Here is a 27,476-nt window from a genome sequence, read left to right as displayed (position 1 = left end):
GCGATGTGCGGTTCCGAACTCGACCCCACAAACCTCAAACTTTTCAACATTCTCACTCTCTACGTTGAATATCTAAACTACTGAATGATTGAACGAACCGGATTCTCGTCGGGTACTTTTTATGCAGATTATGGGAATTCGTCAATCTTACGATCAGAAATTATTTTAAATATTTTTTATTTAAAATTAAACATAATCAGTACTTAACAAAAATTGACGGTATAATATACAATAAACAGATAATATTGACAGATTCCAAGATCCTCACCAAAAAGATCCGGAGAGGATCCTGTTGGTGATTGAACTAGTCTTTGACTATCCGAATCCGATACAGAGGATACAGATAATTTCGAAAATGGCGTGCTATGTGGTTTTGGTAGGTGCGCGCATTTGACAGTTTGGACCACCATTTACTATTGAGGACGACTCCTGCTGGTCGAAAGGCAGAGGAAAAAGGCGAGACGACGACGCTGGCTGAAAAAATCTGAGCATTTTACACTCTCACCATGTCATGTGAGTCACACTGACATTTTTTCTTCTTTTTTTATTTTTACTTACAAATCGAAAAAATAGCAAACAGAAAATTTGGTTTTGAATTCCATCATCCCCTGTTTCATTTGATCACCAACTCCAATGGGAAATTCTGGTAAGTCTTTATATATATATTATATGTATATATGCATGGAGTGAGAGTTGATCAGAATGTGTTTCTGTTTCTGTTTGTTGTAGATTGGATGATGTCGTTGCTTACCATTGCACTTGTGTTCCTTTCACTGTTGCTTCCTACTTGGAGTGCTACGAGTGGTTCCGCCAAAAGTAGGCCGGAGGTCATTTCAGTACGCCACGGTGCGGTTGCCACTGATGATCGCCGGTGTTCTAGAATCGGGAAGGATGTTCTTCTCGAAGGCGGTAATGCCGTTGATGTATCAGTAGCTGCTGCTCTGTGCTTAGGGGTTGTTAGCCCAGCATCGAGCGGCATTGGAGGCGGCGCCTTCATGCTTGTCCGGCTAGCCAGCGGGGAAGCACACGCCTTTGATATGAGAGAAACCGCCCCATTGCTTGCTTCCGAGGTTCGTTGTGCTGTACATGCTTTACCGAATTCGTTGCCTTAATTGGTTGTCACTCGAGTGTATTCGATAACTGTTTTTTCAGAATATGTATGCTGCCAATGTTACTCTGAAAGGTACAGGCGCTCTCTCGGTAGCAATTCCAGGGGAACTGGCGGGTCTTCATGAAGCTTGGAAACAACATGGAAGGCTTTCGTGGGATAGGCTTGTAAGACCTGCTGAGCGTCTTGCTCGTTTGGGATTTAAGATTTCACCTTACCTCCACAGACAAATGGTTACGGCGGAATCAGGAATCTTGGCAAACGAGGGACTTCGTCATATATTTACATCAAATGGGAGTCTCTTGCAGACAGGTGAGATATGTCGGAACATAAAACTGGCAGAGACACTCAATCAAATTTCGAAGTTTGGTCCCGTAGCCATGTACAACGGATCGATTGGGTCCAAATTGATTAGAGATGTTCAGAAGCTTGGAGGAATACTGACAATGAAGGACTTGCAAACTTATAGAGTAAGGCTGAGAAAGCCGGTATCTGCTGACACACTAGGGCTTAAAATACTGGCTATGCCTCCTCCTTCTGGTGGTCCTCCGTTGATACTCGTGAGTAAATCTTTGTTCTTGATTAGTGTCACCTTTTTTTTTTTGTTTTGTTTCAGTTTTCGTCTCTTTTGACAAATTAAAGAAGCAGTTCAAATAGGTTCGTTATGGACTACTCTTGTCAATTCCACTCTACAGATGCTAAACATACTTTCGCAATATGGAAATGCTTCTGGAGTTCCGGATCCTCTTTGGATTCATCGAGAAATTGAATCTTTGAAACATGTTTTCGCCGTGAGGATGAATCTCGGTGATCCTGACTTTGTAAATGTGACTAAAGTTCTAGCTGATATGCTTTCTCCTGAGTTTGCTGAGCAGATGAAGAAAACCATATATGACAACATGACTTTTGATCCCAGCCATTACGGTGGCAGGTAAATTCTTTGATTGGCAAGAAGTTGATTATCTAGTTGCTTGCACTTGATCATGTTTCATCGACGATAATGACTCCTTATTTCCTAACAGGTGGAGTCAGATCAATGATCATGGAACTAGTCACTTGTCTATCGTAGATCCTCAGGGAAATGCCGTCTCCATGACGACTACTGTAAACGGATACTTCGGTGCACATATACTGTCATCGAGTACAGGAATAGTCTTAAACAATGAAATGGATGACTTCTCCATACCTGGAAATGTTTCCGCAAGTCCACCACCAGCGCCACCCAATTTTATCCGGCCAGGAAAAAGGCCGTTATCGTCCATGACACCTGCTATAGTGTTAAAGGTAATGCAGAACCACCTAAATCTTACGTTTTGTATGCAGCGTATCCGTGCCCAATATGTTGACATGGCTTGTTTATATGCGTGACAGGATGACCAACTGAATGCTGTAGTTGGCGCGAGCGGGGGAGTCTTCATCATTCCGGCAACTGCGGAAGTTCTCTTGAATCATTTTGCAAGGGGAATGGATCCACTCTCTTCCGTCATGGCTCCAAGGGTCTATCATCAGGTAATTTAACGAATTATTGAGACGTGTACGCTAAACGGAATCTCAACTAAAACTACTAATCTGAAACATTTCTGTGCAAGCAGCTATTACCTAATGTGGTTCGTTATGAGAATTGGACGTCCGTGACTGGCGATCACTTTGAAGTTCCTACTCAAATCAGGAAATCCCTACAAAAGAAGGGCCATATCCTAGAGCCCCTTACTTCTGGGGCTATTTGCCAGTTTATAGTTCACAAGGCTTCGACGGAAAATGAAGGTACTCCGGAGATTTTGGCAGTGAGCGATCCAAGAAAAGGCGGGGTTCCGGCTGGTTTCTAAAACTGCAAACTGGTGCAATGGAAGCGATCGAAGCTAGTTATTGTTCTTGTTCCAACGCTAGTCTACTCCCCCCTTTAACATTGTGGTTGAAACCATTGGTTATTTCTTATAGCTAGCGACTCATTCACAAGTTTTCTACTCTACATAGTTCATGTTGGTTCTTCCTTTGCAATGGATATGCTAACAAAAAAATTTCCGTCACCTTCGAAAAGGCGACGAAGGAAGTTACATAAATTGAGCAATATTGTGCGAGATTATAGTTTTTTTTTTACACATATACACAATAAAATTGGAAAACTTATCTGAAAATTTATCACTTGACATGTTTTTTTGAAAGTCATTTTTTGTCTTCAAACTTAACAATATGTTCGTTCATTTTCACTAATGCCACCTATTGTTTCTTTGAATTTAGAAGTATATTAGAAACTTCATCACACATCAGTAACATCACTAAAAATGAATTAAAAAAAAAAAAAAGAAACGAGAGAGAAATAAAAACCCTAAAAAAATCTATTATTCTTGTGTAAGAAATTGAATACATTAGGAATTTTTTTTCGTAGTTTAGTTTGTGATTTGTTAGTTGTTTAAGTGCAGCCACAGTTCAATTTCCTACCAATTTGAAATCACATTGCCTAATATTTACGAGTTGCTAAAGTTCAACCATTTCATTTATTAATTTTATAGTTCAAATTTCATTTTGTTTTAAGTTTTTGATATTCATTTATAAATTTTTATTTGTTTTTTAGCTTCTTCTATTGTTTTTTTAAGTTTTATGTTTAATTTTTTAATATACCCTAAATTTAACGGGAAAAAAAAAGAGACTGTGTTAGTAAAAATGACCAATGTTGCAACACATTATTAAGTTCAAGGACTAAAGAAACTAATATAACAGTTTAGAGACTATAATTAAACTAAAGATAAAGTTCGGAACCATTGCTACAAGTAAGCTATTTTATAATGTAATCTAGATGAAATCCAAAAAACCAGAACAGATAAGCAGAAATAAGACACAAATGCTTTATTACAAGTGAATAACCGAAACACTTGGAATTACCATTGTTATCTACACAACATATCATCTGTGGCAGATAAATTAAACCCGATATGGTTAAGGCCGAAGGAATGAATTCTTAGGTGCCACAATCTCAAGGAAACCTTTTGGATTGTCGACGTGAATCCAATGGCCGGACTTGGGAAGAACATGAACTGAAACCTTCCCCTCCGATCCATCTGCTTCGCGAGTGGCAAGGTTTTCGAGTTCTTGTTCGTTGATATCAAACGATAGACATAAAGTATGATGAAACAGAATGGTAAACATTTAGCCCAGAAAAAAAAAACATAAAGTATGATTAACACAGCCTCACTCATTCCATGAAGGTGCTGATGACAGCCATAATAGTAGAACGATAATGACGAAATCTCTACTCCACGGTGCATCTTGTGGCGGATCAAAGGGATGAAATCCTAGGTGCCACAATCTCAAGAAGACCTTTCGGATTGTCCACGTGAACCCAGTGGCCAGACTGGGGAAGAACATGAACTGAAACCTTTCCCTCTGATCCATTGGCTTCCCTATTGGCAAGGCTTCCAAGCCGTTGAACCACATCGGGGTCCCAACGATCACTGTTCTCAGCACGCACAACATCTATCGCCATATCTTTTGGTGGATGCTCCAACAGAGGCCAATAGGACTTCTCCCTGATATTTGGATTCATAGAAAGTGTGAAAGGTAAGGGGGAGGGAGGGGAAAAAATTCATTCTTTCTACTTCCAAGAACTGATATCAAATCAATAAGATATTTACAGGTAAGACTTGAACATCTGGACAGCACCATTGAGATTGAACGTCCACGTCTCGTGATCTCCCTGTTTCTTGAGGTTGGTGCCTATCCATTCTGACAATGACTTTGAGAATCCAAGTTCAATCATATGATTCACAAGCCATCTGAAGCCAAGAACCAAATTCATCACATAAAAACTTGGAAACATGAACGTCATGTGACATTTTGATAATTTTGTAACACCAGTATGTAACAAAGTTTTGAAGAAAAAACAATGGTCTCCTAATGGATTTATCTAGACTCCTGTAATCAGAGTAAAGCTAGACAGAATCCAAGGCTCTCACTTGAGTGAAGCAATCTGAGAGTAGAGCAGGCGTTGTGTGTGCCAACATTACTAAACATAATGACTTTGATTAAAATACTCCTTTTAATGTACAGATTATTGTCGTCTCCAAATTGGTATCATACAGAAGAAGAAAAAAATATATATAAAGGACTCGACTTGACACCTACTTATGAACAGATAACCCCATAATACATGCAGTTAATAATATCAAAATAATCTATCATAAGGAGAAAGAGGTTTTACTTTCGCGATGGAACTGACGAAGGTAGACTCTGCAATGTCTGCAAAACTTTCTCAACTTCCCCATCACTTTTGTCACGGCTCACTTCTCCTGGAACAGAATCCAATACCCACAGCTGTTCTGGATCACAAAGAAAGTACAAAGCGCACAAAATATCTTTAAGTGCAAAGGGAACTGAACCTTCAATCACACATGATCTTAAACTTTGACCCTCGTATATAAGTTTACAAGTTAGAATTTACTAGGCCACTGGCTAAGCTGGCCCTATTTGACGGCCATAGTCATATTAAAATGGAAAACCAATCTGAAAGATAATCGGTAACTTTGGTTTCAATTCAGTTCATTAGGCAAACATAGCACTACGAAGCAATACTTTCTCATAAACCTAAACGGGGAAACTAAGCATGTTTCATCCACAAACCCAACTAATCATGATAATGAAATTACAAGCCTACAAGTATTTGGCTGGAAAGTTTCAACATTCAGGGTTCAGGAGCCACAGTGCTCAAAAGTCACATACACGGAGTCCCACCTGATGATCCCCAAGATGCAACACATGCAATCGAGTGAGAGCTCTCTCGGAACCAAAAATGCCTTGCGAACACCCCAACCCACGGAAAACATATCATCCTAATTCACACTATATACTCAACCTGCATCAAGCAAGCAAAAACAGCTTCCCAATTTTGTTCATTTCGCTAGAACGATGAGCTTATATTAAGGTACTGGTTAGTTAATGATAAAGCTCTTGAATTTACACAACTAACTCAAAAATATTCCCAAATAATTCTACTTTCGGCACAAAAGAGCAAGCACAAGTGATGAACTTATGAGGGGAAGCTCGAATACCTGCTTGGGTAGCTTAGCGGAATCGCCATAGTCACCAAGAGCACAGCTCTCTGCAAATTGCAGAGCAACCTTACCGCCCATGGAGTGGCCGAGAACAACATCGGGCCAGTCCCAACCCTGAGTCCCAACCAAATCAGCCAAATCTCGGGCCGCATTGACCAAATCATGAGGTGGGTTCAGACCTTCGATCTCGGCCGATTTCCCATGGTTCCTCAAATCCACAAGCACCAATCTCCAACCTGCAATTGGAAATTTGTGTCAATAAAAACGGAGAAATCAAGTAATCGAGAGGAGCAGAAGAGGGAGGGGGGGAGAGGGAGGGAAAGAGAGAGAGAGAGAGAGAGAGAGAGAGAGACCAGATGGATCGGAGAGATTGGAGAGGAGGGAGCGAGAGAAAGTTCGCCAGTTTCTGGCGGAGCCCAGGAGGCCGTGGAGGATGAAAGCGGTGGAGCGGTAGGGTTGTTGTGGGTCCGCGTCGGAGGGTCGGAGCTCTTCATAGGCCAGGGTTTGCAGCGGCCGTCGTGAGATTGTGAATCGGGTCAGGAGGTGGTGAAGACCCGGTTTGTTTCCGAGGATCCGAGCCATGACGACGGCTAAAACTGTCAACTATTCCAACTGTGATGGAAGAAACAAGGAGATTAAATTATGAGTTGCACGACGTCGTTTCTACCTTCCGCGGGAGTACCAACGGAAAGTGTTGGAAGAAAAAAAAAAAAAAAAATTGACAGCTGTGGGATTTGAACCCACGCCCTTTCGGACCAGAGCCTAAATCTGGCGCCTTAGACCACTCGGCCAAACTGTCCTATTCGTGCTAACCATGCAGATTTAACTATCATTTACTCTAATACTTCTCAGTTAATCTACAAAAGTGAGTCGTTCATAGGTACTATTAGCTTCCGGATACGACAGTCCTCCCACATGAAGAGGCTCATGTGTAGAGTCTCCTTGTTAGGAGAGAATCCGTATGCGATAGTTGTATGCAAGAATTTCTCCTAATTGAGATAACATCTGTTTGAAAAAAAAATTAATCGTGCAATAACCAATTGAACTTGTGCTCTTCACATTGCTAATCCATTCATAATTGTTGAAGCCTAAATGGATAACAGAATTCTGATTGCAGGGAAGTAATGGAATCTGATTTGCTTACTGGAAATGATCCTGCAACTAAATACAAATTGGTTGGTAAATATGAAGAGACTACTTGCGACTATTCATGCAGCAACTCTATCACTTCTGCCAAAATGTAGGCCCCAAGTGCCGGACCTACATCCATTCCCGACTCCTTGTGAGAGACTGCCCCATGGGTCAAGCTTACTGATGATTTCCTCCAATCATAGCTCTCAGACGTGAATAGCCACTAAGGCCATCTCTAATCGATATGGCTAGATATAGTTCCGTTCAAAATTATAGCCTTGTAAAAAAATGAAATAAAATAATAATAATAATAATAATAATAAATAGTATCAGGTCGTACTCATATAACATCTTCAACCGAAGGAAGCTAAACATAACCCCCCCTCAATAATTTAATTGTTTTAAGTTTATACTTTAAATTTATTGGTTAATTTAAATCAATTATTGTAATTGAAGAGTTGAGCACCGAAAAACGGCTAGAAGGGGGGCTACATTTGACCAACCTGATGGCCCTTCGACCAAATAATAGCCTGATGGGCTCCACAAAATTACAACCCAATCATCGGTTGGAGATGAATTTTTGGGCAAATTAGATCATTTTTTTTGCTTTTAGACCTTTAACCTTCTCCATTGGGGATGACCTAATAAGTTTTGCATCTAAATTGCTCATAGAAGATATCTCTACTTTTATGTCAACAAAAAGCAACAAATTCATCTAAATTGGCATTTCTTCACAGCCAAGTTCCCAAATCCATGTGTAAGTTGTAACCCATTTCATCAAACACATAAATTTGCGATGATTCCTAGTTTACATTAAGTGCTCTTGCAATCAACCCAACATTTGGCACAAGTTAAACACACAATGCTAATTTGAATGGCCAAATTTTGAAAACCATTCTATTCAACTTATTTTGCTTTTAAACAACCGTAACTTTATATACTATTTTGTGTCTTTGGGCAGTCGAAAATTAAGGGCTGGAATGGAAAATATTCCAGAGCTGCATCGACGAGGAGATAACACCGCTAAGTTATTCATCTGGTTTGCTTTAGTCAAATGGATCAATCCGCGGGTCATGCTCGCTTGCCATCATCATCCCAGTGCACAGGCACGTCGGGCACATGACCTAAGCGAACATGGAAGGTGATTAGTCCTAGTAGAGAGCGAAAGAGAGAGAGTTTGGCATTACAATAGATGATGCAAATCTCCTATCAAAAGAAACAAATGGAATTAAAGCCTTTCTGCACAAAATTCCTTTCGGAAGTTTGACAAATCATTGTAAATCCCATTATAATTCTTTCTTCCCTTCAAGCTCAGCAAGAGTAAGCAATCAGCAAACATGATACGATGAAATTGTGGAAAGATTTGAAGCAAGTGTAGCACGAAACAAATGATCAACAACACCAAGAGATAAGTGTGAAAAATTGCAGTGCCATCATTTCTCATGAATAAACCACCTAGCAACAAATTTTGTACCTTTCCAGCACCAGAGCAATTTGGGCACCTCTCAGTTGTGGGCACTCGCAAAGGGCGGTCCGATGCACTAGATGCTGATATAGGATTGATGTTCAAGCACGCTCCACTTGCAGAACATCTAGCACAGGCCAAGTACCCTGCCCATGTTTGCCCATACAAAATTACCAGATTAAAACCAAAAGTATGAGAACAATATAACATTAGAAATAACATTTATAACGAGAAATTAAAGAAAGGTAAAAAACATCAGAAAAGTAACAAAGTTGAAAAGATTTTCAGTGATGAGAAAGGCAAGGGAGAACTTCCGTAAAATTCGAAGAAACTAATAGCGTTGTAAGAGCCAGAACCTAAGCCAATTTTTACTTGTTATTTTCATAAAGTTATCAGCATATGCAAACTTCATAAAAACTAACCGCAAGAAGATATAAAAATAACCCCATTCAACAAATGATCCACTTATCCCTTAGAACTTTATCAGTCGGCACATTTCATTTATGGCAGTTTAAAACATACCAGTTCCATGGCAATATTTGCACCTTTTCTTCTCTTGCTGCTCAACATTGTTAGCTTCAATCAACATCAATGCTGAAATGACACCCACTGCCCCACCGGAGAAGGATGCCACAATAGGATCAACCTGACTGAAATCAAAATCAAACAGAAGGGATTTCAGAACTGTAAGCAAGAAAAACTGTACTGGTTGCTTGAATTTCTAATTGTAATCGGGAAAAAAAAAAAAAAAACATGTTCAGTATATACCTTAATTGTAAAGGCAGATGCATGCTACGAATGAAATCTTCATACGAGGTACCTCCTATACCTAATTTTAGTTCCAGCTGTCACAGAGAACAGGTTGAGACATTTAACACATATAACAGTGAAGAATTCTAAGTCTAACCAATAGGCACAAAACATGAACATCAAAACTAAGGTTCCTAATCCGTTATGACCTCAACCGAAGATATCCTCAATAAACAGAGGAACATGTAGCATCACGCTTTAAGGGCCAGTAAACATATAAGCAGGTAAAGGGTAAAAAAAATGGGAATCCACCTTTAAAAAAGTATACATGTATGGAGCCATCGGGAAATATTCACTATAAACAATCATCCATGCTTATAGACTTACCGATGGTGCAATGAGACCCCCAAATACAATTACACTAGATATCATGGATAAGCTTGTGAGGTAGAGCTGCTTCAATGTCTTTGGTGTCTACATTGTAACACATATCACACAATGTCAGCTGAAATAAAAGGTAAAGTGCTTGCACAACACAGAATTCAGAAGAAAAATATCATACAGACATGAAAATTTTGGCATACGAGCACTTGTTTTAGTTGGACATTTAATTGGAAAGGTATTAGTTGGTGACTGTTGGCACAAGAAACGGACTCAGCAAGAGCTAAACAAAGAAACATAACCATCTTATCAAACATGGACAATAATTCATTGTCAATTATCGTTTTCAACCCGCATGCCCCCTCTTGAAATATAAGGTTAGTATTTGTATCTAAACCCATATGTGCTTCTGACTTCTTAGCTAACTATCCAAATATCCCAACTTGTTTGAGGACGTCGATAAGGAGCAAACTTAAGGCGGTTAACTAAATTGTAGATGATACTCACCATATGAGGGAGAAAAGGGATAGTGGATGGAATGTCAGGCATCTCATTTGACTCTTCCTCACAAGCCTCATCCATATCTTTCACCATCCTCATCCGGTGCTGCACCCGCAATCTCCTTAGCTACACAAACCAAACATATATCAAACAAAGAAGTTAACAATCCCCTAATTACTGAAATGTAAATGATCAAATATATATCAAACACTTTTGAGTTTTCTGTTTTCACCTCTTCCATGAGAAGAAAAATCTTGTTGCGCCGGCTTCTTATGTTGTCCTGAATTTCCTGCAGTTGCATCTGCACAAAGTCCTGTACCGTCTCCGGCCCTTCTATGATACAAAAGGTGCTGAGGAAAGAAAACAGAACACAGAAAGCTTAACATTTTCCCGTTAACTAAACAGAAGGACCAAAATTGAATTTCAGTTTCGGATTGCTAAAAGCGCTTTCTGACAGCCAAAAGGGCTAAATGCTTTTGGCTCATAGAAGTTCTTTTCAGACAAGAAATGCTCCTGTGAGATGCTTCTTCATAAAGCACTTGAATTTTTAATACAACATTTCAAGGCACTTGGATTTTAATAAAATTTTAAACGTGTTTATAGTAAAAGTGCTTATGAGTAAAAGTGCTTTACAGAGAAAGCAATCCAGACGGGCTCTTGATTACCTTGGCGTGTTATCGCCGGGGGATGATTCCTTGGAAGCAGAACAGGAAATTTGGGGACGGGGGGAGGTGAATTTGGACAGAGAGAGACGTCTAGGGATTCCATGGGAGGAGATGGAGGAGGGAAGTAGGGTATTGGAGGAAGGGGGAGGATGAGAAGTGAGTGAGAAAGAAGCCATTTTTGTAAAGCTTCTATGCTCTGCTCATCTCATCAGCCAAAAAGCAGAGAGAGAGAGGAAGGAGGGTTTTGGTGAGGGAGAGCAGAGGAGGGAGAGAGAGAGAGGAATCTTTGGGAGGTTTGAGACTTTGAGTGGGCATCTTGGTGGAAGACGGAGACAGAAGAGACGATGAGGCTAATGGGTTATTGCCACGTCACCAAATGCTTCTCTTTCTCTCTCTTGACCGTTAATGGTTACTTGCGAATCCGGATCCTCGTCGTAAATAGGTGAATTGTATCGGTTCATCGTACATCGTACGGTTAGAAATTATTTTAAATATTTTTATTTAAAATTAAATACAAACAGTATATGATAAAAATTGACCGTACGATATACGATGAACCGACAAGATGAATCCCTAAGATCCTCACCAAAAGGATTCCGAGAGGATCCTGTTGGGTTACTTGTGTTCACAGCAATTACCACGCCACTTATACGTTTCAGAAACGAATATTTGTAGGTTGGGAGGACCAGGCAAACGAGAAAATTTTCATTGTAACTGGAATACAAGTGGTACACAACGTGTTTTTATACAGGTGGTGGGAAATTTCATTTTTTAAGTTATTACCTTTTTCTCACACATATCCCACCATTTGTATAGTAACACGTGCTGTATCATCCTATATTTCAGTCACATTGAAAAATCAACTGAGAGAGAGAACAACAAAAAAGCCAAAGTTAGCTAAAATGGTTCCTATAAAACAATACGGGTCAGTAATATTTTGGTAACGTATACAACATTTGAGTTATGGGTATGACTTCAATGCTACATATTTTGGGTCGCAAGAGAGGAGATTTAGTGTTCATATTCAAATCCATAACGTATCTTGGGCCGCAAGAGAGGAGATCTAGTATCCGTATTCATTTAGCCGCTCAATTTGATTTTCACAACTATTTAGATATTCTATTTTCAGTCGCATCCATTCATTCATTCTCATATCATTCAACAATACGTAGCATTTGAAGAAATTTCCCTGTGTTATTAGGTTTACAGCTCCTTAAAGAACCCTAATTGCATTTGCAACTCCTCACTATTTTCTCCCAAACATACTTAAAAACGAAGCTACATGACAATCATGGAATCATCTGCAGTTCGTTGTTTTATCCAACAACAAAAACATTGACTTGTTTTGTTTTGGTCTGAAGCTACAAAAACAAAGACACCAGCAGAAAAAACAACATAAACAACAGCACAACAACAACAGGAGGAGAAAACCATGTTCCAAATCCCCCAAATCCTTCATACAGATCATCAGCTTCCCAATCCAATATCTCTTTTCTGAACCTCTTTCCCTTCCCACTCCTTCCGCTTTCAGCTAATCGTATGTGAGATAAAATGTGAGGAAAAACTTTCTTGTGAGAATCTTCTCCAATCAACAAATCCGAATGCCCGAAACCCTCCACAACTACCCTTTCGTGATGGAATCCTGGCTGGTGCAACTTCATGTACTTATGAGCGAGGAAAGATGTGTGAGGAGTCACGAGGAGAGACCGCCCTCCGGATATATAAAGCGTTGGGAGTGCCATTCTTTCTGGATGGATCAAATATGAGTTGCTGCCGTTGCTGTCTACTATAAAACCGGAGTTGCATATCTTTCTCAGGTGGGGAAATGCTGCCATGGGAAGTTTTGTAGAGCTTTGCTTGTTCAACCACTGGTGCATGGTGGGGCTTACGTTTTTGTGCCAGAATGTGTTTCCGAAGATTCCTGAGAAAACTTCACATTCGTTGCAGGTGCATCTCTCGTAGCGGGGTATGAAGCGGGCTATAAGTTTTAGGAGGCTGTGGCGTAAGCTGACGGTTGATGTCTCCAACAGAGGAAGCGTCTTATCATTTCCAAGTATGAACATTGATATCTGCATATTAAAAGGAACTTTTGAGGCTCTCGCAGGTAAAATTAATGTGAGCTTGCTTTACGATTTAATAATTTTTGAATTACTACAAACTTTATTTAATTCCTTCCTCCCCTTGTTCATAATAATTAATAAGTTTCCTGCTTGGTTGTATTCCATCCTAAATCTATAGAGAGAGAGAGAGATGGGTGGAGGGCAGGGGGTGGGGGAGTGGGGTGGGGAGCGAGAGTGAGAACTCACCAGCATCAGAGGAAGCCACATTTTAACTCTGGACCAAGGACTAAGCTTGAAGAACATTGAAGAATTGGTGCATGAGAGAGAAGCAATACGGGTTGCAGAGACGTGACCTCCCATGACAGCTATGTGTATGGCTAAGCCTCCGACACAGTGTGCAACTACATGCACCTTCACGCGCGGCCCATGCAACTCAACAATCTTATTAATTGCTGCAGAAAAAGTGAAGCAGGAAAACGCTCATTGACATACAATAGGATTAGTAAGAGTTAAGTACAATTACAGTAGGTGTATTTGGTCTTTTACCAGCAGCGATGTCAAATCTTGCAATATCTTCAATCGTAAAACTGTTTGACGAATTCAGAGGGTGCAATCGTGATTGCAGTAGCCATGTTTCATGCCCTCCTTCAAGCAGAGTTCTGACTAAATCATTTGGCTCTGTTGGCAGCCAGTAACTCTCGGTGGAGTATCCATTAAGAAGAAGAACTGGATTTAGTTGCTCATTTCCTTTAAGTTGTGGCAAAATATGGTGGCACTTCCATTGCCTACAACTGATATTGAATCCATCTTCTGACAATATATGGACAAGAAATTAGGAACTCTATAGCAGCAAGAAATGGACCGGAAACAGAAAACAAAAACATTTGCTACCTGTTTTTAATTCATGGAGAATGCCGCTCGGATAAGATTTAATTTGAAAATAGGATGAATCTAAATCCTTGTGGTTCCCTCGAGGTATCTGCAATATATAGGTTCTCAAGAGGGCCCCTAATAGATGGCATAAGAACCTTCCCCTCTTGTTTCCTTCAAGGCTTATGAAACTCTTAAGAAGCTCCTTCATCGAAATGCTAAGCTCGCCTTTTAAAACAACCTTCTCATCCTCCGAGTTTTTCTCAGCAACTTTCACAAATGTCACATGCAGTGTTGTCATCTCCCTCCAAGCATGTAATGCAGAGATAAAAGGATTCATTATCTTTCTTCCCTCAAGAATATATCTGCATCAAAATCGTTGTGAGAAAAATGAAAGTAAGACAATTTATCGAACTTTCAAGTTTTATATACCTTGAACCAGTAGAAGCCCCGAGAAGAAGATGGTAATGCATGTACTGTGTGTAAGGAGTTCTGCAATCTACCTCGCAAAAATTTACGTCCCCGTCTAAGACGTGTAAATCATCCTTCTCAAAGGCTCTAAGTTTCACATGCCCTCCAACTTTCCCTCTTAAAAGGGAATGGGCTTCTTGAGTACCCAACTTCCGCTCATTCGGTCCTTTCTGGTCTTGAGGGTTCATCTTCATTCTGAGATAAGCTGTGCACGGCATACCCCCAACGTAACCTCTCATTGTTTCTTTGACCAAGACCTCTGATCTCTGACCATTAACTATAGTTTTATCAGTGAAGGAATCCTGACCTTGGTTAGCAATTTTAGGAACAGATGCAAGACCTTCTCTGTACTTTAGAGCATCCTGCACAAGGTTCTTGCTTATGTGCTCAGCTGCCGTCGCAATAGTAAGAGAAGGATTTATTCCAATAGAGCATGGGATCAAAGAAGCATCACATACATAGAGGCCGGGATGTACAGTGATAGGCGACACCAGATCAAAAACCTGCCCGTTGGAGTTGCAAACACCGTGTGAAGGATCTAAAGATGCATTGCACCCTCCTAAAAGATGAACTGATGTGCTTCGGTATTTTGACATAAAGAGAATTCCTCCTAATTTCTTAGTGAGCTTTTGGAAAGCTGTAATTTTTCGTGGGAGAAGGGAATCATGAGGCGGGGTAAAGCAGATTTTGTTCGTGCCCTTTTCCAACGTGATCTTACCATCGCTCTCATCATATCCCAATGCAATAAGAACCATTGCTTGGGTTGCTTTGCAACCTATGATATGCTTTATCTTGTCTATAATCCCATGAAGGAACCAGTATCCAGTAGGCCATCCGTAGGTTGTAATTCCTTTAAACAGCAGGTACGGATAAGATGTTGGAAGTACAGCACTCTGTAACAATGAAGACTACATAAGAGGTTGATGAATCCAAATCCATCAAACCAGGAAAAAACATTTTTAAACTTATATCTTCAGAGATTAACATTTATATACACGCATGCATACTTCATATATATATATATATATATATATATATATGTAACTCGTTTTCCACAAAAGCCAGACTACAGCTAGATTTTCCCACCAGATATCTATATGATACATCGTTGATTACGTAAAAAAGTAAAAGTCATTTGTGACCAAACCAATAGATTTTACATGAATGAAAAACTGAAGTGAATTAAGTTTATAGAAGTTTCTGAACCTGTATTGTAAAGCCGAGCGAAGAAGTGTAAGAGGAAGAGATGGATGGCCCTGGCCTTTCTTCAAATGGTGTCTTAAACATTTGCTTTCTGTCTAATCCATAACCATTCAGTGGTGCTGGGCTCCCAGCAAGATAAGCCACAGTATTTCCATTGCAGCTGAATCCAGATCCAAGTGCTTCAGAAAGTTTTAGTCCTCTCATTCTTGACTGGTAGAGTATTTTAGTGGTGCCAAAAACTCCCGCTGCGAAAAAACAAGTCTAGAAATTGTTAAGAGTCTTTGTGATTAAAATTTTCAGAATACCTAATTTGATTGTTTCTCACCTGATAGGATTACAAAATCAGAGGTTATGTAATCAATCTCATTCAAGTAAATAAGCCATCTTCTATTTTTTCTACTGCTTTCTCCTTTGTATTGGAAGTTTTCATGCATGTTTCGAACCACATACTGTACTTGACATTCTGTTTTAACTATGCAGCCTGCCTGCTTCACAAGAAACACTGGTTTTAGCGGAGAAGGTACGGTAAAAACTTAAACACGAACATCTATTACATCCTAATGGATATATATTTTTTTTTACGAACTTCATTGATCCATTAGATAACATAAGACATGCCTGGATTGCTGAACGCAGATAATTTTTGTCAGTAGAACTTTTGGCATTATAAGGACATCCAGAAAGACAGTTTCCACAGGCTAAGCAGGTACCCATTGCATCAGTTTGTAGTTCTTCAAGGTCAAAATTCACGCTTAGCTTCACCGAAGTCTCAAAAGCTTCTTCAGTCTCTCCAAAAGCAACCTCTTCCAAGACTTTTGCGGCAGGAAACTTGACAGGAATGCTTTGTGCTTTCAGCATGGCTGCCGCAGAAGCTTCACAGTTATCCCAATTCCTTCCCAATCCTTTGGCCATTTTGGATTTCGTCTAGCACGAGCTGGTGCTGGAACCAGAACTCCTGCATTCACTAATGAACCCCCACCAAGTCCACACGCCGTAGCTGCTAGAGAATCATTCTGCTCATATACCTAGACTTTCATCATAACAGATGCATATTACACCTTGCCCCGATTTGAATGGTTACGGAAAAACTGTATATGTCGCTAAATTATAGTAAAAAGTAAAAAAACTGGTATATACACAATAGTAAGCAAAAGTGACATCACAAAACAAAGTACATACAATATCCTGCGATTGACATGATTCAAAACAAACAACAAAATACAGAATCGCGGCAGATATTGCCCGAGAGAAAAAGAGGAAGACAGAATAACCTGGAACAAAGCATCTTTTGGTCCAAAGCTAATGCCCAGGTTCTGGTTCTCCATCCTCATAGCAGAAAATATCTTCGAGCTGTCAGTGGGAAAGTCCTTAGATTCCCATCTCCGGCCTTTCTCAACTAGACACACCCTTACCCCTGCCATAGACAACCGACAAGCAGCAACAGAACCGCCATAGCCAGACCCCACAACAACTGCATCATAACCATCTTCTTGTCCATAACCAAAACTAACTTCCGATTCTTGCTGCTCCATTTTCTTTCAAGTTCCGGATCTAGAATTCGGTACAATTTCTTACTTAAGGTCAAAACAAGGTGTGAGAATTTCAGTTCCAGATTCAAGATACCTTATATAGCAGAGGATACTGCCAACATGGAAAGTACTGGGTATCAAATTTGTTTCCTAGTGTGATTATTTAATAGGTAAATGATTGCAATCACGTTTTAGCATGAAGAAACCAATGAATCCAGTTAAGACAAAGTTGAGAACAATTACCTAGTAATAAGCTCCAAGACAATGCAACCTCGTTAGAACATTGAAAATCCAAGATTACAGCAAATATTATGTAGTCTAGCGGCACAAAGGACACAGATCGAAAGACTATAAAGTCAGAGGTTAAAAGTCGTTTAGTCATCTATCAGCTGGCTAAAAAAGCACATTCGGTCTATTTCTGGACAAATCCCAGATCATCGTAATCTGCATTGAACTTTGTTGAAGCAAACAAAGCTTGCATTCGACCACCAAGCATAAAAATTGAACAAGAAACTAGGACTTTCTTGTCTTGGACTTAAAGAAGTATGAAAATTTGCATTACATAACAAAGTGGAGATAATCTCAACTCAAATATACGTACAAAAATCTTGTTTACAGTCTAGCAATTTGGACCGACTTCTGAAGGGCCTGCATAAGATTTCTCATGATCCTTGGCTCACCAGGAGGTGTCTTGTCCTTCAAGGGTCCGTTTCTGACAGCTCGGAAAATAGGGCCAGAGCCGTCACTTGGTGGAAAAACCAAGCAGTCTATGTACACAGGGACCTCAACCTCCGCATTCCCGATTGTAACAAACCCCAATCTAGTCCCACCTGCAATTTTGTCTACCTGTTCCATTGCAATGTACAAGAAAACATTCAGTCCATTGCTAGGGTCTCAGTGCCATTTTCATAATGTATGCCGAAGTGTCCATGCAACCGGAACCTTAAATATGGAAGTCAACATGGCTAAGGGAATACAAGTCAAGCAAACTGATTTCCGCATACTCATTTTTCGTTTATTTCTGACATATTGGATTGGATAAATTTGTGAATCATCTTTATAAATTGAGTGTTATAAACATAATGGGATTTGATTTTTATTTAAGTTTATTGCATATAGCGATACCTCTAACGCAACGCCTAATACGACTTCAGACTTTGAATAAAATAAAGGAAAATGAAGAAACATAAATAAACAGGAAAAAAAAATATTAAAATGAAATGAACAATATATTATGTACCTTCAAAGGCATATCAAGAGGCAGGTTGGCTCCCTGGCAGAGACTATTAGCCCACTGTTGAACAAAACGCAGCGTTTAGCACATTGGACCAGAAAAATGGGAAAATACTGAAATTTAAAAAACGCTAGAAGGAGGGTTCGAACCTCCGACCTTGTGGTTAACAGCCACACGCTCTAACCAGCTGAGCTATTCCAGCTTTGTTGTTAGAGTATGCACTTTAATGTTTACATATACTTTATATTACCTGGAATAGTAGAATTTGGAATCTGGGAAGATCGGTATCCGAGGGCAATTTCATGGTCCCGAGCAAGACGCCGTCTTCGGCGTCGTCCGAAGGGATAAGGCTATCCTTTTCCTGAGACGACGCCTTGGCCACCGCCGTTTGATTTCGGTGGCGGTAGTGACGGCCGGAATGCAAATTAAGGTTGGGAAAGAAGCAGTAGCTGGTGGCGGTGGTGGATACTAGTGGATAGGAAGCAGCCAGCGACGGAGGAGGAGGGGAGAGTGGCGCGTGGGAGCTGACACGTGGGGAGTGGACGCGGAGGAGCGAGCTCATCACTCCTCCCGCCACAGCGACAGAACTGGGCATGGGTTGCTGAGCAAATGAAATCTGTGAGGGGGTTTTAGAACTGATGGGAAAGAGGGAAAGGGATTTGTTGGAGGAATCGCAAGTTCGGAGGATATGCTGATATGCTTCTTTCATCTTCTTTAACGAGGCGGGAATGGTTGGCGAGAATCGCCTCATCAAGCTTCCAATCATTTCATGCCATATCAGCAAATGTAGGCCACCGCTTGCCTCATAAACTTGGCATTTTTTAAAGAGAAAATTGTAACAACGGTCTCTCAAATTTATCCCAATTTGAGTAATAGTTTCTTAACTTAAAATTCATGACCCTTTTCCCCTAACTCATCAAAACGTGCAGCTATGATCCTTTTTGTAAACTCAGTCAGAATTCTGTCAAAGTGAGTCTTGTTGGAAGGACCGTTGCTACAATTTGGTTAAAGTTGAAAAACTATTGCTCAAATTGGGTTAAGGTTGAGAGATCATTACAACAATTTTTCTCATTTGATTTTTTATATTTGCCCCTTAATTCAACCTCACGTGTTTGCCGCGTGACTCATTTTGACAGAAGTTCTTAACAGAGTAGTTTGCATTTTCTAGTTTTTGAAAACTAAACATAGTTATCAAACGAGTTTTCATTCTTCAATTAAAAAAAAACAAATAAAAAAAACTAAAAATTAAAAAACAATTGTTATCAAACGGTTCTTAAATTGATTATTTTCGAATTTTAATGACAATTCTCCTTTACCATTTCTCAATGAAAAAGGATCACTAGCCCAAAAGAAGTTCATACGGCTTGGAGACAAATCGATGTGATTGCAAACTATTAAGGTGCAATGTGAGAAAATTAAAACGTAAGAAAGTTACTAATTAGTAAAACAAGATTCTAATTTCAACGGACAACTCGAAGAATTGGACATTCGAAAGCATACCAAAATGTGTGAATAAATCCTATGTGTGAGGTACACATATCTGTAGAGTGACTTGCCCTGCAAGTAACAGTGCAAGCAACAAATCTTTTCAATTAGTTCTCAATTTGTACACGTGATAAGTGAGAAAGGGAAAAAAAAAAAAAGGATAATAATCCACAAGAAGTACAACACCGGAATAACAGAACAAACTCCTGAAGGTCGAAAGTTTTTACAAAGAGAGCTGCTCTGCCGTCTATACGAACCACGTGAAGTATACTGCTCCGGTTTAATATCCACTCAACTAAGCCGGGGAGCAAGATTCGAGCTTAGGGAGGAGACTTCGCCAAGCCTCTGCAATACTATTCGCCAAGCGTGCCTGTCCCTTGGCAAATTCATGGAAAGCAACCCCCATGTCTGTTGTTTTTTGTTCCTGAAAGTGAACTATCTCTTCATTCATCCGTCGCACTATCGTTTCAAATCTTCTGGTTGCTTCCTCACCCTCAGCCTTCAACTGCATCACAAAACCAATCTTAGTCAAATAATGAAGATGCCACCTACCGTGTAAACCATATATGATTGCATCAGCTGACTTGCCTCCTTGTACTCGTGCTCAACTTCGCCCACCCTGTCCGATCTGGTCAACATGAGTTTGTCACTGGCAACCAATCAACACTTATTAGGCCAATCAACAATTACAGACAAAACGAGCGCCAGAGTATTTATATCAAATGGTGAGTGGAATCCAACATTAGTTGAATCAAATGGTTCCCATCATGCATTTTCACAAATCTTTTTTTTTTCCTTGAACCATTTTATTTTTATTAACTGGAAACCTAAATATGATCACAGGTGCTACTTGTCTGTGTTTTCAGAATACAAGAGGCTAGCGTAACAGAAAATCCAGACACGCAGAGAAACATAAAACAGTTGACCAGATGCATACAGATTTATCTCCTTCAACTTAATTGTTTCGGCAAGTTCACACTGTTGCCTGAAGGCATTTGCTCTCTCAGCTATTGTGGCCTGTTTCAACACACACAAGTAAAAGAAGTGTAAACAGTATAATCTAAAGACATGTATCAAGTCAAACACTTCTCACCTTAATAGACTGCACGGCACGGACATAATCTTTCAAGGGTTCTTCAAAATTCATTAACAGTTGTTGGGCCTACAACGAGACGGAAAGATATGGTAATACCATAACATATAATGATAAGCTCTTATACAAAATGGAAAACAAAAGGAATGCATGCAAAGAAGAATAAGCAAACACACCATAGACACTGGAACGCCAATGATATATATTGAATTCTCAATTCAAGCCTACCTCCTTTTGCAGCCTAATTGATAATGTCTCTGACTTCACCCCAAGCTCGGTAAAGGCCTTTCCAAGAGCATTACCTTCGGAAGCTCCTAGGAGCTTGGCTGCTTTCCCAAAATCTGCTAGAGACTGTCCCAGCTCTGCAGAAATATAGTTATAAAGAATCACATTCTAACCACATTCAGAATTCAGAATAAGTAAATGCAGCCATAAGGCCCCTAATAGAGAAATGTAAAAGAAAAAGGTAAAGAAAGAACATTGAGCCTTCAAATCGTCATTACCTCTGTGCCTCTTGACAAGACGGTATGCATGTTTCTGGGCTTCAGCCAAGTGGTTTTCCAGCTCAAAGATGTAGTGTTTCAACTTCTCATATTCAGGATTTGACTCGTCCACCGGCTTTTCCTTTCCGAGAACAACATCGCTCACTTTAGATTGTACATCCTGTTAAATACAGAACTACTGTTGTTCAACCAGATCACCTCTCAAAAAGGAAAGATATTTACTAGGTTAAGTGGCCTATTCAGTTCAACAAATACAATAAATGCGGAAGACATGAAGCAGTGGAAAGGATTGCCCATCATGAAAAATGCCTTTTTAGGGAAATGAAATATCCCATGGAAACAGTTAGTCTTACAAACACTATGCAGAATCAAAGTTACCTTGAAGATTTGCATCAAATCTGCTGGCTTCTTCTTAAAGATACCAGTCTCGTGAAACCTTAACCTCTCCATTGTCTGAAAAAAGCATATAAACACGTCAACAATTCTGAAGTCCGACAGAGGTGCCTGCTAAGTTATTGACTTTCATAGTAGTGACGTGAGAATAACTCTGTGACTCAAGGCATCACTTTAGAAGCACCACCTCTTCATCTGCTTGTAAGAAGGTTCTCAGATCCTCACTTTGCTGAAGTTCATGATGTGAAGCTATCCGATTAACAAATACATCCAATGCTTGACGCCTCATCTCAATAAATTCAGCACTGAAACGGAACTTTTCTGCATTAAGGACTGAAGTTAGTCACAGTGATAGGTGTTTATTTGGAGTGATTTCAAATTCCAATTCTTGGTGCAAGGCCAAGTGTGCTGGGCCCCTGGAGGAGTCTAGTTTATCTTTTATTTTCGTTTTGTTTTAAGTTCTGTGTTTTTGCTTCTGCTAACCACTCTAATTTCCGCTGCCCAATTCTATCCTACATCATAAACCAACAAAAAAAAAAGAGAGAGAGAGAGAATTTTGTTAGGGTTGGCTCCACCTTGTCACTATCACAATTCCTTCATTCGCAATTTGAATCAACAACTAAGATACCTATACTAGCTAGTTAAGGCCTACACATGAAGATACAAGTACATAAGTTTAGGCATGACAAAACAATGCACATGACGAGGTAAACATAGCATTTTCTACTTTACAAGTACAAAAGAGTTCTAAGAAAAAGGGTATAGCCATGTTGTTACCTACAGCACTCTTTTCTGGAAGAGGCGGAATAAAAATTCCTTTATACTTTTCAAAGAGACGATCCCGTAGCCAAACAAAATCACTGTAACGTCGAATAACAATCTTCTCCGGCCCTTGGTATTCAGGAAAATTTGTCTGAAAAAACAAACATAGATAGATGTGAATGCTCAAGTAGAATTTAACCATTATTATTGCATCAAAATAGACACAAAAACAAGACTTAAAAGAGCATATTTACAGATCACATGCTCATCCAACTCATTAAACATGCTCAAGCTCAAAAGATCCATTGAAAAACATCATTCGTTTGCACACATATTATAACGAGAATCACTGATTCTCACATTAACTGAATTTATCATTCAGTACATCAAATTCCCCTAACAAAACCCAACTTAAATAAACAAACTCCCCTAACAAAGTGAGAATTTATATCTTCCGTACAGTCTGAGCTAAAACCAACCATGCAGTTACTGTTAATTACGCAATCAACCCAATCACAGGGACCTTAACCCTAATCAAATCAAAGCCTACAATCAATAACAGAAATTGAGAGCGAAATGACGAAATTACCTTGGTGATCACTCGGTAGGAGATGTATGCCTGGACGCCATTGCCCAATTTCACAGGATCAGTCACTGAGACTGACAGGTACGGCTGCGACGACGGAGATCTAGGGCTCTGCGACGGCCCCGATATGCTTCTCTGCTGCTCCATGCAAACACAATCAAATTACGAGCAAATCATCAAAACAAAGACCCAACAGAAAAAGACGAAGAGGAAGAGATGAGTGGCAGGTTCGTAATTACCGTGGTAATCATGGCGGCGTTGTGATGAAGGTTGTGTGGGGTCAATGAAGAAAATGGGGCGAGACGGAGCTCTGCGAGATTTCAATCGGATAGTCAACCAGAGCGTAAAGCGGTGGAAGTGGGAGTGGAATTTTCTAAAGTGCGCCGTGTGTGCGCCGCGCCCTGTTCCGGTGGCCTGGTCCGTGCAGTCGACGCCAGCAAAATGATCAGTTGGATGTCTTGCGGGGTAAATGAGCGAGAAGAAGAAAGTATTGCTTGTTTATTGGCATTGCTGAATAAGAACAACAAAAAATCAATGTATTTTGTTTTGTTTTTTTTGGTCAAAAGGTAAAATTTATTACCAACAACCGTAATTACCAAAGAAGAGGTCTATTTACATGAAAAGCACAAAAGAAGATATGGATCCTCAAAACAAAGCCCAAAATAAAGTTTTGAGCCCAGAAACAGGAAAACCCAACAGTCTTGCTTACATTGCCGCCACCAAAGCATCGTCGAGAAACAGAGATCCAGCCATCGAAATTTGCAAAAATGATGGAAAAGACGACTCCAACAACTTCCTCAAAGCACCGCACAGATCAGAACATCAACCACAAACCAAAGAAAGCTACTGAGATATGACCCACTAGCAATAAAAGTCACCAAAGGAGAAAAAAAAGCCACTAGGGATAGAGTCATGGGAGGTGATGGTGTGAACACCTACGTCCAAGCTCTACACATTTTTCATGAGAATCACATCAAAGCGCATTGAAGAAGAGTGACTGTAGATTCATAAATATTTGGGGTGAAGGAAAACCGGAGTTAGGTGGAAAGGACAGGAATAAAACTATTACAATCATTTAGAAGGAATGAGAATTTCAAACATAAAACGTATGAGTAAAAGCTCAACTTCATATTAACTAAGAAATTGAACCACATGCGCTCATTAGCTAAATACATATTCTACAAACTTTCACTTGTAAGGTTGTAATGGAGCTTAGTCAAATCGAATCATTATGCTCAAATTTTTAATTATTCTAAGGAAGGAAATTATACCTATGCTAAAAGCCGGTGGGAAAACCACTGTTAACAGTGTGTTGACTGTCCTACCCCTCAATCTCTTCACGTTTTTGGGCCTTCATAGGGTTTCTTTGGTCACTTTCGCAGCACTTCAACGACTTTGTGGTCGGGATTTGAACGGTTCTGTTTTTTCTGGTGGTCGCAGTTTATCGAGTGATGCGGGTGTTGTATTTGGGTTTTTTGAGTTCTCTTTTGATTGTTTTGGGCAATTTGTTGCTTAATTATTTTGTTGTCAAGCGTTTCTACATCGTTCAGTTTCTCTGTAAACATTAAGATTGAAAGTTTACAGCTTTTGATGATTGAAATAAAACCAGGTTTTGATTGTTTTTGAGAATTTGGATAGTGTTCTTTATAAAACTGAAATGGCCATGTGATTTCTTCTTTCGATTATTTGGTTTTGCTGGGTTGTGTTTTGAGTATTTTAAGCGATTTGTTGCCTGATTATTTTGTCACTAAGCACTTCTGCGTGGTTGAGCTTCTCTGTAAAGATTTAAAATTAGTTTTTCTCTTCAAAGTTAACAACTTTTGTTGCCTGGCATAAAATCAAGTTTTGATTGTTTTGGAGCAGTTTAAGGCGTCTTTTGATGAGATGGACTATGAAACAATAGTGTCAAAAATTGAAGCAGGTGCTTGATACGAAATTATGAATTTTCGCAACAATAAAAAAGAAACAATTGAAGCAGGTGCTTGTTCACGCTTCAAAGTTTATGCCAAAAGAAACAATTTATTAAGACAAATAACGCAAATTTTAGCGAGGAACTAGAAGGATAGTGATGAAAGGCAAGTCAGACAAATCCAAATGCCTCAAATAATTGAGTTCATAAAAAATAGGATTTCTCCTCTTTTCACACATCTAATTGAATCATCACTCTTGCCAAATCCCACTTCAAACTCAACAAATTCATCAAAAAAATTGCAAAATAAACCCAAATAGGATTCAAATTAAAATGTTACCCACCCAGATCGAGACATTTACAAATTAAAAGTCTACCAAAAGGGCCAGAAGCACCCCAATTGACTGAAACACCCAGAATCAAATAGCATGGAAACTATCTGCCTTAGGGTTTCAAGAAAAATCGGGAAAAAGAGCTCCAAAACCCAAAAGGAAAACAGAGCAATGCCTCAGAAAAGCCAGGTGGGAGGAGAGGAGGGTTTCAGAAGGAAAACCCTAAAGAGACCCTCCCGATGGAGTTTTTCACTATTGCGCAGCTATGACTCAAAACGCTTCCATGGGTAAAAAGGGAAGGCGATCTTAAGGGCCACGCCTAACAAGAACAAAAAAAATATTGCAGAACAAGCATTTAGATTAAAAGTTGCTGAATTTGAATGGAAGAAAACCAGAAAACCCTAATGCCCGAAGAGGCAGAGGAGGCGTATGAAGTGCAGAAGGTGGGAATATATAGGGATGCGGCCTTTGCTCATTCGCTTGTGTGTTGGTTGGGCTTTTTGGTTGTGAATAGCAGAAGAATCAAAGACTTGGAATTCTCGTGAGGCCCAAAATGTTATAATTGCAACTTTTGTTGGGATGAGATGTTAGAGATTTTGGGCCAAACAAGTTTAGCATTTCATTTCAAGACGGTGGTGCCAGCCTAATTATCATCCATTGCTTAAAGAATAATATGAATGTTAGTACTTCAACGAGCAATTTTTTAACGTGTTTGAAACACCGCCTAGAACATTAAGTCTTAATACAAGTGGTTGAATGTTTGACAAAAAATTTCAATTACTTGTATTATGACACTGCTGTACAGTATTGTGTTTCCAACACATTGAAAAGTCTCTCCACTTCAACATGCTAAAGTATACAACTACGGTGATTGTCAATAACGGTTTTCTAATTTTATTTTAAGCAAAACTCTTAACAAAGTAAAGAATATGCCACTTAGTACTACGGTTTAATAGTATTCCTCTTTATTTGTAAGTGAGAGGTCATACGTTCGATTCTCGCCAAAGACAAATTTGAATCACATTATTGCTAGTCCATTGTAAGACTAAACTCACATCCTCTCCCTTAGTATAGATAATATCGTTTGTAAAAAAATAAAAATAAAAAATTAGTTGCTTGACTAACGTAGCATGTATTTTTATCTGATTAAATGCTAGCTAGTTTAAACTCGTAATTTTTTTTCCCTTAGCCGACAATAGCTTAGTTGTTTGACTTGAAATTATCCGACTGAGATGTTCAATTCCACACATGTTTTACTAATTATTATATATGACTAATTAACCTAATTAGAAATATTATTTTTGAGTTGATTAAGGATAAGGGTAAATGTCCTCGAAATTTCACAAGTAATTAACAAATTAAAATAGAACGAATTAAATTAAGGTCAACATTCAGTTAAGTAGAGGTCAATCGTGCAATTGATTATTCATTTCCCGTGTCGTATTCCTAATGATGATAGTCCTCACATCAATTTAGTCAGACAGTAAACAATGACCAATTTTTTTAGCTGCAACAACCGATCACCAAGTCTTTTTTTTTTTTTTTTGGGAACAAAAAGATATAACTGATGACCAAGTCTTGAAAATAAAGAAAAAGAAAAAAATTCGAAATAAAACAGAAGCATACGTAGTATTATTGATACATTTATTTTTATTTTTTGCACATATTTTTATTTTTTGATCATCAGATCGAATAAGTTGAAGAAGATTAATAATAAAAATTAATAAAAACGTGTAGAAAGTAAAAATCAGTGTGAATGTAACACTATTTAAACAGAAATGCATGCATGCATGCATGCATTATCCTATATGAATTTTCCAGGGTTGGGAATGTTGATATTTGGCGTCAGGGCATTCAACTTGAATTTCTGAACGTGTTCTTCACATGATTGGATGACTGGGTCGTTTGACACATAAAATAAGCTAGTTCCTCAAGGGAGAGTATGTAATAATTCAAAACTGATAAATAATAATAAGTGAGGCTTATAATATCATATATTA

At 39.2% G+C, this 27,476-nt stretch overlaps 6 protein-coding genes and 3 non-coding genes across 12 annotated transcripts; 1 reads left to right on the top strand and 8 right to left on the bottom strand.

Moving 5' to 3' along the window:
- Positions 1-326: 326 nt before the first annotated feature.
- On the top strand, positions 327-3,168 carry LOC103961666 (glutathione hydrolase 1). 2 transcript variants are annotated; one of them, XM_009374243.3, is made up of 7 exons: positions 327-513; positions 730-1,070; positions 1,153-1,668; positions 1,804-2,039; positions 2,131-2,392; positions 2,480-2,617; positions 2,701-3,168. In XM_009374243.3, exons 1-7 carry the CDS (start codon positions 507-509, stop codon positions 2,932-2,934), a joined length of 1,734 nt encoding a protein of 577 aa, XP_009372518.2. In that variant the 5' UTR covers positions 327-506; the 3' UTR covers positions 2,935-3,168. The 2 variants fall into 2 exon arrangements, with proteins under 2 accessions (XP_009372518.2, XP_009372517.2); XM_009374242.3 differs by having other exon boundaries at positions 503-646.
- A 759-nt stretch (positions 3,169-3,927) lies between these two features.
- LOC103961668 (protein ABHD11) lies at positions 3,928-6,786 on the bottom strand. The gene is made up of 5 exons (XM_009374245.3): positions 6,507-6,786; positions 6,151-6,389; positions 5,304-5,416; positions 4,738-4,878; positions 3,928-4,632 (listed from the first exon to the last, which is right to left on the bottom strand). Exons 1-5 carry the CDS (start codon positions 6,733-6,735, stop codon positions 4,383-4,385), a joined length of 972 nt encoding a protein of 323 aa, XP_009372520.2. The 5' UTR covers positions 6,736-6,786; the 3' UTR covers positions 3,928-4,382.
- Positions 6,787-6,872: 86 nt separating this feature from the next.
- On the bottom strand, positions 6,873-6,952 carry TRNAL-UAG. The gene has a single exon. It is a non-coding gene; the product is annotated as a tRNA-Leu (tRNA).
- Positions 6,953-7,994: 1,042 nt separating this feature from the next.
- LOC103961667 (protein ORANGE-LIKE, chloroplastic) lies at positions 7,995-11,363 on the bottom strand. Its single transcript, XM_009374244.3, has 8 exons — positions 11,047-11,363; positions 10,614-10,731; positions 10,388-10,507; positions 9,887-9,973; positions 9,518-9,594; positions 9,272-9,399; positions 8,759-8,895; positions 7,995-8,408 (listed from the first exon to the last, which is right to left on the bottom strand). The coding sequence occupies exons 1-8, from the start codon at positions 11,220-11,222 to the stop codon at positions 8,331-8,333; spliced, it is 921 nt and encodes a 306-aa protein (XP_009372519.2). The 5' UTR covers positions 11,223-11,363; the 3' UTR covers positions 7,995-8,330.
- Positions 11,364-12,309: 946 nt separating this feature from the next.
- LOC103961719 lies at positions 12,310-17,563 on the bottom strand. 2 transcript variants are annotated; one of them, XM_018650997.2, is made up of 10 exons: positions 17,423-17,563; positions 16,922-17,291; positions 16,269-16,675; positions 15,976-16,135; positions 15,654-15,895; positions 14,409-15,340; positions 13,998-14,341; positions 13,653-13,916; positions 13,353-13,558; positions 12,310-13,115 (listed from the first exon to the last, which is right to left on the bottom strand). In XM_018650997.2, exons 3-10 carry the CDS (start codon positions 16,560-16,562, stop codon positions 12,408-12,410), a joined length of 3,150 nt encoding a protein of 1,049 aa, XP_018506513.2. In that variant the 5' UTR covers positions 16,563-16,675; positions 16,922-17,291; positions 17,423-17,563; the 3' UTR covers positions 12,310-12,407. The 2 variants fall into 2 exon arrangements, with proteins under 2 accessions (XP_018506513.2, XP_048424089.1); XM_048568132.1 differs by lacking the exon at positions 17,423-17,563 and having other exon boundaries at positions 13,653-13,913; positions 16,922-17,379.
- Positions 17,536-19,179, bottom strand: LOC103961669. Its single transcript, XM_009374246.3, has 3 exons — positions 18,664-19,179; positions 18,420-18,473; positions 17,536-18,025 (listed from the first exon to the last, which is right to left on the bottom strand). Exons 1-3 carry the CDS (start codon positions 19,177-19,179, stop codon positions 17,792-17,794), a joined length of 804 nt encoding a protein of 267 aa, XP_009372521.3. The 3' UTR covers positions 17,536-17,791.
- Positions 18,542-18,615, bottom strand: TRNAN-GUU. The gene has a single exon. It is a non-coding gene; the product is annotated as a tRNA-Asn (tRNA).
- Positions 19,180-19,956: 777 nt separating the features above from the next.
- Positions 19,957-23,719, bottom strand: LOC103961671 (sorting nexin 1). Of its 2 annotated transcripts, none has more exons than XM_048568172.1 (11): positions 23,475-23,719; positions 23,239-23,370; positions 22,665-22,800; positions 22,075-22,208; positions 21,873-21,947; positions 21,495-21,654; positions 21,220-21,353; positions 20,992-21,060; positions 20,836-20,915; positions 20,487-20,547; positions 19,957-20,403 (listed from the first exon to the last, which is right to left on the bottom strand). In XM_048568172.1, exons 1-11 carry the CDS (start codon positions 23,484-23,486, stop codon positions 20,194-20,196), a joined length of 1,203 nt encoding a protein of 400 aa, XP_048424129.1. In that variant the 5' UTR covers positions 23,487-23,719; the 3' UTR covers positions 19,957-20,193. The 2 variants fall into 2 exon arrangements, with proteins under 2 accessions (XP_048424129.1, XP_009372522.2); XM_009374247.3 differs by having other exon boundaries at positions 23,239-23,373; positions 23,475-23,718.
- A 1,586-nt stretch (positions 23,720-25,305) lies between these two features.
- On the bottom strand, positions 25,306-25,410 carry LOC125469934. Its single transcript, XR_007252273.1, has one exon. It is a non-coding gene; the product is annotated as a small nucleolar RNA Z266 (small nucleolar RNA).
- Between the last annotated feature and the right edge of the window lie 2,066 nt (positions 25,411-27,476).

Source organism: the organism of the source record quoted next, unplaced genomic scaffold, assembly GCF_019419815.1.
Source record: "Pyrus x bretschneideri cultivar Hongxiangsu unplaced genomic scaffold, Pyrus_bretschneideri_v1 Contig47, whole genome shotgun sequence".
Classification (NCBI taxonomy): domain Eukaryota; kingdom Viridiplantae; phylum Streptophyta; class Magnoliopsida; order Rosales; family Rosaceae; genus Pyrus; species Pyrus x bretschneideri.
The sequence above is the reverse complement of the archived record's forward strand: the minus strand, read 5'-3'. Positions and strand labels throughout refer to the sequence as shown.